The 10,179-nt window shown below is 42.9% G+C and overlaps 1 protein-coding gene across 1 annotated transcript; it reads right to left on the bottom strand.

Annotated features, from left to right (window-relative positions):
• Nucleotides 1-3,689: 3,689 nt before the first annotated feature.
• On the bottom strand, nt 3,690-4,358 carry LOC111149336 (N(alpha)-acetyltransferase 11, NatA catalytic subunit). The gene has a single exon (XM_022506333.1). The coding sequence runs from the start codon at nt 4,347-4,349 to the stop codon at nt 3,690-3,692; it is 660 nt and encodes a 219-aa protein (XP_022362041.1). The 5' UTR covers nt 4,350-4,358.
• Nucleotides 4,359-10,179: the final 5,821 nt, after the last annotated feature.

Here is a 10,179-nt window from a genome sequence, read left to right as displayed (position 1 = left end):
TCATTTCTTCCAGGCTTTAATGAGAGGCATAAAGGCAGCAATGTGGCAGAATCCGAGTTTCCTATACCCAAGTTTGTAAAGAGCAGAAGACGTGTCATGTGACTAAGCAGACAGTCCTGGGTAGCCTCACAGGGTTTCCTGTGCCACGTTACGGAGAGGGAGCACCAGAAGGAGCCCAAGCGCTTAGCGGGGCAGGGAAGCAGAGTTTCTCTTAGTTCATAGCACCGCCAGGATGTTTCCCACTGTTGCAGAAACTATGTGGTCTGGTTGCCAGAACTCATTCTTTTCCCCTCCTGGGCACACAGCTAAACTACATTTCCTAGCTTCCCCTGAACTTAGTTGGGGAAAAATGGTCCTGACTTTTAAAACCTATATACACCTCCATATGCATTCTTCGCTTATCTGCATGTTGAATGTATATGAATCAGTAGGGGACACATGATTCTAGAAAGTGTGAGAGTCACTGCATCAGGGGTTCTTACCCTGAGATTTAATAATAGAATTTAGGAGATTAGGACCTTGGATTTGGAACAAAAAAAAATCTGTATTTTCATTAACCTGTAATTGAAATTTAGCATTTTCTTTGATTATGAATGTAGGCACCAATGCCTAACAGTACTAACATGACTTGTGGCTTTGTCACCAACAAAAATACCTAAACCATAGGTATTTTCATGTTATATTACAGCTGTTGAAGGTATCTCAAAATATCATTCACAACCAAATTTTCCTTGAACTGACCATAATTACTAGACCCCCAAAGAGGCACATACATAACAAATTTATTCTAAAATAGCTTGATAACTATATTTCAATAAAATTGATTTCCTTGGAAATCCCATATGATTTGTCTGCCTTTTAAAAACAGTTTTCTTAGAAGGGATCTTTAAGCTTCACTAGATTGCCAGAGGAGTTATAGAACAAAACAAGTTCAGAACAACTGTTTTAGATGTATTCCTCAATGACTTTATAGAGCAGGGCCCTGCTTTGCCTCTCCCCTGCATATCCCCGCCACAGTGCTGACCCTCATTGGACTGTAATGTCATAAATAAGTTGGTATTTTGTTAATTTACTGAGATTGGAGGTTATTTCTTAACAACAGTTAGCGTATGTAGACTAATCTCCTTGCTACCAAGGCCCAAACAAACATGGCAGAGAGTATAGAGACCTTAAGAGGCCTCTGGGTAGAAAGAACCCAGAAGTGAATAGTGAGGACCAAAGATCAGATGAGGCCAATAAAAATATCGATCTGGAAGGACCGTGATACTATGTACAGGAATCCTCTTCTTCAACTTAGAAATAAAGCTCAATAATAATGATATAAAGGAGCCTTTCAATTATCCTTGAATTTGGACCCTGAGATTTACAACTGTCACACAATAATTTTCTTATTTCATATTATTTATTATTTTCTCTTCCCCTATTAGGGTGGCAATCATTTTTGTTTCTCATAGCAGGTATTAGGCACTTTTGAATTCATCAAAGTATATATAGACATATAAACATATAATAAATATATAATATAAAATATATAAATAACAAAATATATACACCCTTTATATATGTGAATATATATAATTTATCATTTTAAAGCAAACTTCAATTAGTTCTGTTCTACTTAAGATTCTTCTTAGCTACAGTGTAACAACAGAAGAGAAGCCAGTAACCACAAAGACAAGATCAATATTACATAAGTCCTTCCATACGGGGATTTGAAAATTGGTAATTTTTTTTTTAAAGGGCTTGTTGATTTAAATAAAATAGGCTTGATGGAGCCCTTCAAGGTTTTTTTTTTTTTCTGATTTTAAGTTTTTATTTTAATTCTAGTTAGCTCACATACAGTATTCTATGGGTTTCAAGTGTACAGTTTCAACACTTCATATAGAACTCTGCGCCCATCACAGCAAGTGCACTCCTCAATCTCCATCACATACTTAACCAAACCCTCAACCACTTCAGGGTTCTTAAGGAAGATATAAATTTGACAACATTTCTCTTAGGACATTAAGTTTTATTTAATTTTACCTTCCCTTTTAGACTGTTTTGCTGCATTTATCTTAACCTTTGACTAAATGAATCAGTCATTTTGAAATGTTCAGGTTGTTAAAATCAGATGCAAAGTCTCCTCTAAGGTTACACTATTTCTAACCTCCATGAAATTATGGTATCTAAATTTTTATAGCCTATGGAACTATACTTGAATGAGAATAAAACGGTTAGTGTGCAATACAGTTTGGGCTTCAGCATTAAAAGGTCTAAAAAATATATAGTACATTTATTCTTAAGTGTTATATAACGGAGGCACTTAGGTGGCTCAGTCAGTTAAGCAACTGCCTCTGGCTCAGGTCATGATCCCGGGGTCATTTGAGACCCCCACATCAGGCTTCCTGCTCAGTGGGGAGCCTGCTGCTCCCCCTGCTTGTGCATGCTCTCTGTCAAATAAATAAATAAAACCCCGAAGTATTATATAATGTAAACATCAACTATCCAGATCATGACTGTATACCAACTCCAAGCCTCGTGCCTGCCAAGTAAAAATTCTTTAAGAATGAGTACTCAAAAAAAGAAAGAAAGAAAGAAAAATGATATTGGAAAACCATAGTTTTTAACATGGAAAAAAGTCTACATTAGACGAAAACAAGTTACTAAACAGCAGACTTAAAGTGATCAATTTTTTAAAAATTCATGTATGTGAGTATGAATAAAAAAACAGCTGGCATGACGGAAAAAGGATGAGTAAATCAAACAGCATGAATTTTGATTATATACAGTGTCTATCGCTCAAGACTGGACTTTGTTATGAGAAAGTTCCCTTCTTCATTCGTAAGGGTAAGGTCACAGGTTTGCAAGTTGGAGCTTCTAAACGGACAGTGGCTCACTGAGCCTTGAAACTCTTCGGGTGTTACAAAGTCCTGATGTTAATACATCTTTAAAGTTTACTTTAATAAATTCCTCTTCCCTTTATTAAAATGACACTCATTTGCTTGTTGAAAAAACCTGGTCATTTGTTCTGTACAAATTCTCCTTCTGTATTTGGCTGATCGCACCACGGCACATGGCACCTGGCGGTAAGAGGTAAAGCCGCGTTTGGACTCAGGACTAACTCGCGCACACGGACATGCGACTGTCCTGCGACACGAGTATTTCAGAGCTGTCGCTGCGCACAGAGGGCATCAGCAGGCGCGGAACATGTCCCCCTTTTAGTGACGTTACACTCGCCCAGTGACTTCAAGCGTTGTCCCCCGACCCATAACTGCAAAGTGTTTCCATTTCACCGAACAGTTAACAGCCACGGAAACCGCTGGCTGAATCTATGACGTCATCGGGAGCTGCAAAATGGCGATTTTCAAGTTCTATCCCTCTTCCCGCATGTCTCAGTTGACATTCCATAAAGAAGAGATTTCTTTCTCCAGCTCTGAGGATACCCTGAAAGACTATTCACCCTAAAAAAGCTGGAAAAATGCTGCTTTCTTTTACTGACCTTGATCCAGTTTTAGCAGGCATCCGAGTGGGGGTCCTCCGCCCGCGGTGAGCCGTGAGTTTCCTGCAGCTCCCGCTGCTCCCCCCGCTCCCGCCGCTCCCCCCGCTCCCCAAGGTTACCGCGCGGCCAACAGGAAGGACGAGAGGGGCCCGGGCAGGCCAAGGCCCGGCGCGGGGCCTGGGGCAGGACACCATACCTTGGGCAGGTCCTAGGAGGCAGAATTCGACTCTCCCGAGCTGTTCCGGACGTCGGTGCCCCCCGCGCACTCGCCGGGCTCCTCGCTGTCCCCACCGCTGTCGCCGGCCGCAGGGCTCCTCTCGACGGGGCCGGCCGGCGCGCCCCCCGCGGGGTCCCGGTCCTCCCGGGGGCCCGGCGCCCCGCGCCCGCCCTTCCTCAGCGCCTCGGCCATGCGAGAGAGGTCGCGCCGCATGGCGTAGGCGTCCTCCCCGTCCGCGTAGTAGCGGGGCTCCACCTCGCTGACCTGGAAGTCCAGCGTGTCGGCGTAGAGGCGCAGCGCCGCGCGGTTGCTCCTGCGCACGTGCAGCGACACGTAGCGCGCGCCGAAGTTCTCCACCATGGCGCGCGACGCCTGGTCCATGAGCTTCTGCGCCAGGCCGAGGCGCCGGTGCGAGCGCTTCACCGCCAGCGACGTGATGTGCCCGTGCGGGACGTCGTCCGCGTCCTCCTCCATCTTGGCCAGCACGTAGCCCACCATGCGGCCGGCCTCGTCCTCGGCGACGTAGGACAGCTGCGGCCAGGACAGGCCGTGGTACAGGTAGTACTTCATCTGGTAGTTCTCGGGCAGGCACAGCAGGTTGCAGTGCTGCATGTTGACCAGGTCCCGCGGCCGCGCGTTGCGGATGTTCATGGCGGCGGCCGCAAGCGGGGTGGCCGCAAGCGGGGTGGCGGGAGGGCCCGGCGAGGAGCGGCGGCCAGACACGACAGCCGCTTCCAGCCTCGACTGCGTGGTCCGAGGGCCGCAGTCCTGAGGCGGGACGCCGGAGACGCGCGAGGCGGAGAGGGCCAGCAGGTGGAAAGGGCGGGGCTATGATGGGGCTTCCGGAAGTGCGCCGCCCGCTCCCAGCCAATGAGATTTTCCCATTACTGTGAGGGTGCGCGCGCAAGCAGTAGGGGGTGGGGACGTAGAGCTCATCTCCTTGGTGTTCAGTGTGCTGTTTCATCTGAGGCTGCCACTATCCCTTTGTTTTAATTATAACTTCTTAATTTGCAAACGTCTGGTTAAACTTGGAAGATCCGAGTAAACCCATATAACGAGAATGTAGACCAAGAATCAGGCTATTGCCCACACACCAGGAGCACCCACTCAGATCCCCTTCTGGTACCCATCAGGTAGATTTCTCTGGTTACTCCAGTAACCGTCACCTAGAGTTTTTTTTTTTTTTTTTTTTTAATTTACATTTATTTTTAAAATTTCTTTTCAGTGTTTCAGAATTCATTGTTTATGCACCACCTCCAGTGCTCCATGCAATAGGTGCCTCCCCAATACCCGCCACCAAGCTCACCCCAACCCCCCACATACCTCCCCTCCAAAACCCTCAGTTTGATTCTCAGAGTCCATAGTCTCTCATGGTTCATCTCCCCCTACAATTTCCCCCAACTCCCTTCTCCTTTCCATCTCCCCATGTCCTCCGTGTTATTCCTTACACTCCACAAGTAAGTGAAACCATATGATAATTGACTCTCTCTGCTTGACTTATTTCACTCAGCATAATCCCTTCCAATCCCGTCCACATTGCTATAAAAGTTGGGTATTCATCCTTTCTGATGGAGGCATAATACTCCATTGTATATATGGACCACATCTTCTTTATCCATTCGTCCATTGAGGGGCATCTTAGTTCTTTCCACAGTTTGGCAACCATGGCCATTGCTGCTATGAACATTGGGGTACAGATGGCCCTTCTTTTCACTCCATCTGTGTCTTTGGGGTAAATACCCAGTAGTGCAATTGCAGGGTCATAGGGTAGCTCTATTTTTAATTTCTTAAGGAATCTCCACACTGTTTTCCAAAGTGGCTGCACCAACTTCCATTCCCACCAACAGTGTAAGAGGGTTCCCTTTTCTCCACATCCTCTCCAACACATGTTGTTTCCTGTCTTGCTAATTTGGCCATTCTCACTGGTGTAAGGTGGGATCTCAATGTGGTTTTGATTTGAATCTCCCTGATGGCTAGTGATGATGAACATTTTTTCATGTGTCTGACAGCCATTTGTATGTCTTCATTGGAGAACTGTCTGTTCATGTCTTCTGCCCATTTTTTGACATGATTATCTGTTTTGTGTGTGTTGAGCTTGAGAAGTTCTTTATAGATCCTGGATATCAGCCTTTTGTCTGTACTGTCATTTGTGAATATCTTCTCTCGTTCCGTGGGTTGCCTCTTTGTTTTGTTGACTGTTTCATTTGCTGTGCAGAACTTTTGATCTTGATGAAGTCCCAAAAATTCATTTTTGCTTTGGTTTCCTTGGACTTTGGTGACGTGTTTTGAAAGAAGTTGCTGTGACCAATGTCAAAGAGGTTACTGCCTATGTTCACTTCTAGGATTTTGATAGATTCCTGCCTCACGTTGGGGTCTTTCAGCCATTTTGAGGTTATCTTTGTATATGGTATGAGAGAATAGGCGAGTTTCATTCTTCTATACATAGCTGTCCAATTTTCCCAGCACCATTTATTGAAGAGACTGTCTTTTTTCCACTGTATGTTTTTTCACGCGTTGTTGAAGATTATTTGACCATAGAGTTGAGGGTCCATATCTGGGATCTCTGCTCTGTTCCACTGGTCTATGTGTCTGTTTTTATGCCAGTACCATGCTGTCTTGGTGATCACAGCTTTGTAGTAAAGCTTGACATTAGGCAACGTGATGCCCCCAGTTTTGTTTTTCTTTTTCAACATTTCCGTAGCAATTCAGGTCTCTTCTGATCCCATACAAATTTTAGGATTATTTGCTCCAGCTCTTTGAAAAATGCCAATGGAATTTTGATCAGAATGGCATTGAAAGTATAGATTGCTCTAGGCAGTATAGACATTTTAACAATGTTTATTCTTCCGATCCAAGAGCATGAAAGGGTCTTCCATCTTTTGGTGTCTTCTTCAATTTCTTTCATGAGTGTTCTGTAGTTCCTCGAGTACAGATCCTTTACCTCTTTGGTTAGGTTTATTCCCACATATTTTATGGTTCTTGGTGCTATAGTAAATGGAACCAATTCTTTAATTTCCCTTTCTGTATTTTCATTCTTAGTGTATAAGAAAGCAACTGATTTCTGTGCATTGATTTTGTATCCTGCCACATTACTGAATTACTGAATGAGTTCTAGTAGTTTGGGGGTGGAGTCTTTTGGGTTTTCCATATAAAGTATCATGTCATCTGTGAAGAGAGAGAGTTTGACTTCTTCATTGCCAATTTGAATACCTTTTATTTCTCTTTGTTGACTGATTGTTGTTGCTAGGATTTCTAATCCCATGTTGAACAAGATTGGTGAGAGTGGGCATTCTTGTTGTGTTCCTGATCTCAAAGGGAAGGCTGTGAGCTTTTCCTCATTAAGAATGATATTTGCTGTGGGTTTTTCATAGATAGATTTTATGAAGATCAGGAATGTTCCCTCTGTCCCTATACTTTGAAATGTTTTAATCAGGAACGGATGCTGGATTTTGTCAAATGCTTTTTCTGCATCAACTGAGAGGACCATGTGGTTCTTCTCTCTTCTCTTATTGATTTGTTCTATCACATTGATTGATTTGCGAATGTTGAACCACCCTTGCAACCAATGGATATATCCCACCTGGTCATGGTGGATAATCTTTAGTGTACTGTTGGATCCTATTAGCTAGGATCTTGTTGAGCATCTTAGCATACATATTCATCAGGGATATTGGTCAGAAATTCTCCTTTTGGGTGGGTCTTTGCTTGGTTTGGGGATCAGGATAATGCTGGCTTCACAAAAAGAGTCTGGAAATTTTCCTTCTGCTTCAATTTTTTGAGACAGCTTCAGGAGAATAGGTATTATTTCTTCTTTGAAAGTTTGGTAGAATTCCGTAGGGAATCCATCAGGTCCTGGGCTCTTGTTTTTTGGGAGGTTTTTCATCACTGCTTCAATCTCGTTACTAGATATTGGTCTATTCAGGTTGTCAATTTCTTCCTGATTCAGTTTTGGAAGTTTATAGTTCTCCAGGAATGCATCCATTTCATCTAGGTTTCTTAACTTATTGGCATATAACTGTTGATAATAGTTTAATTTAATAGTTTAATAGTTATCAATATAACTGTTTATAATTAGTTTGGCCAGTGGTTTATCAATCTTATTGATTCTTTCAAAAAACCAGCTTCTAGTTTCATTGATGTGTTCTACTATATCTCTAGTTTCTATCTCATTGATCTCTGCTCTAATCTTGATTATTTCCCTTCTTGTGTGTGGAGTTGGCTTAATTTGAACAGAAATTTCTGGAGACAATCTATAGAGACAAAGACTTCACAGGTAACATGATGTCAATAAAAATGTATCTCTCAATAATCACTCTCAACGTGAATGGCCTAAATGCGCCCATAAAATGGCACAGGATTGCAGATTGGATAAAATGACAGACCCATCCATATGTTGTCTACAAGAAACCCATTTTGAACCTAAGGATACGTCTAGACTGAAAGTGAAGGGATGGAGAAGCATCTTTCTATGCCAATGGGCCTCAAAAGAAGACTCGGGCAGCGATTCTCATATCAGATAAATTATTTTTAAACTAAAGACTGTAGTCAGAGATACAGAAGGACACTACATAATTCTTAAAGGGCCTATCCACCAAGAAGATCTAACAATTGTAAATATTTATGCCCCCAATCAGGAAGCAACCAATTACATAGGAAAACTGTTAATCAAGATAAAGAGTCATATTGATATGAATACATTAATAGTAGGAGATCTTAACATGCCATTCTCAGTAATAGACAGATCATCCAAGCAGAAAATCAATAAAGAAACAAGAGCATTGAGGGGACTGAGGTCAAGATGGCAGAGAAGTAGCAGGCTGAGATGACATTAGGTAGCAGGAGATCAGCTAGATAGCTTATCAAACCACTCAGAACACCTACAAATCCAACAGGAGATAGAAGAGAAGAGTAGCAATTCTAGAAACAGAAAATCGACCACTTTCTCAAAGGTAGGACCAGCGGAGAAGTGAATCCAAAGCTATGGGAAGATAGACCTCTGGGGGAGGGGCCGGCTCCTGGCAAGTGGCGGAGCAATGGAGCACAAAATCAGAACTTTCAAAAGTCTGCTTCATGGAGGGACATTGCTCCAGAGGCTAAACTACGGTGACGCCTGTGCGGGGACATGTGGTCTCGGGTCCTGTGGGGTCACAGAAGGAATGGGGGTGTCTGAGTGTCACAGAGCTCACAGGTATTAGAGGAGGGAAGCCAGCTACAGAGCCTGAGCCAAGGAATGAGCTCTCAACTCGGGGTTACCTTATCGTGATCCATGGCACAGGTCACTACTCTGTGAGCAGGGACCCCATAAGAACCGGGGGGGAGACTCCCCTGGAAGAGTGCAGGGATCTGTGGGGTTCAGAGACTCCAGGCAGGGCTGTGTGCCAGAGACACAGAGGCTCAGTCACAGGCTGGGTGAGCTTGGAGCAGGGCCGGAGGCCAGGGAGCGGGGAGTGATTGATCGCTTTTCTCCGAGGGTGCACTGAGGAGTGGGGCCCCGAGCTCTGGGCTTCTCTGGGCTGGAGATTGGGAGGCCGCCATTTTCATTCCGGTCCTCCAGAACTCTACGGAAAGTGTTCAGGGAACAAAAGCTCCCAAAGGCAAAACCGAGTGGATTACTTAGCCTGGCCCCTGGTAAGGGTGGTGCAATTCCACCTTGGGCAAAGACACTAGAAAATCATTATAACAGCCCCTCCACCCCAAGAAGATCAGCAAGAAATCCAGCCACGACCAAGTTCACTTACCAAGGAGACAGTGGAATTCCAGAAGAGGAGAAAGCAAAGCATGGAATTCATGGCTTTCTCCCTATGATTCTTTAGTCGTGCAAAGTAAATTTTTTTTAATTTTATTTTTTTCTCTGCTAAATTTTTTTTGAACTTTTACCCTTTCCTCTTTTAACATTTTTTAACTAGTTTATCTTAACAATACCTTTCAAGAAAAATCTTTTTTGAACCTTCATTATTATAGTCACATTTTGTCCTTCATTGTATCTAACTTTATTTTTTGTATACACATAGGGTTTTTTCCTCTAAAAAAGTTTAGTTCTTTGAAAAGTTCTAATAGATCAAAATATACCCTGTATCTAGCACAGGGCTTTGTTCTAATCTCCAGCCTGAGCAAATTCCTCCATTTTCTTTCCCTTTATTCTTCCAACCAACTTATCTTATCAACTCCTCTTTTAGAAATTAAAAAAAATTTTTTTCATCTTTATAGTCATATTCCATCCCTCATCATGTTTACCCTTATATATGTTTTTCATTCTTTAAAATTTTGGAAAGTAGTTTCATCTAAGAGACCAAAATTGTCCCAAAATTAAGTGGGTGATCCTGTTCTATTTGCCAGTCTAATATATATATATATATATATATATATATATATATATATATATTCTTTTTTTAAAATATTTTTTCCTCTTTTTAATTTTTTTTTCTGAACTTTCCCCCCCTTTTCCCCCCACAATTTGGGGTCTCCTCTGATTTGGTTAAAG

Source organism: Enhydra lutris, unplaced genomic scaffold, assembly GCF_002288905.1.
Source record: "Enhydra lutris kenyoni isolate GAN:26980312 unplaced genomic scaffold, ASM228890v2 scaffoldscaffold21, whole genome shotgun sequence".
Classification (NCBI taxonomy): Eukaryota; Metazoa; Chordata; class Mammalia; order Carnivora; family Mustelidae; genus Enhydra; species Enhydra lutris.
This window is presented reverse-complemented; position numbering and strand designations above follow the sequence as displayed.

Bases quoted from the DNA above. Each gene is read 5' to 3' on its own strand.
- LOC111149336 (XM_022506333.1), bottom strand. From the start codon at position 4,349: ATGAACATCCGCAACGCGCGGCCGCGGGACCTGGTCAACATGCAGCAC.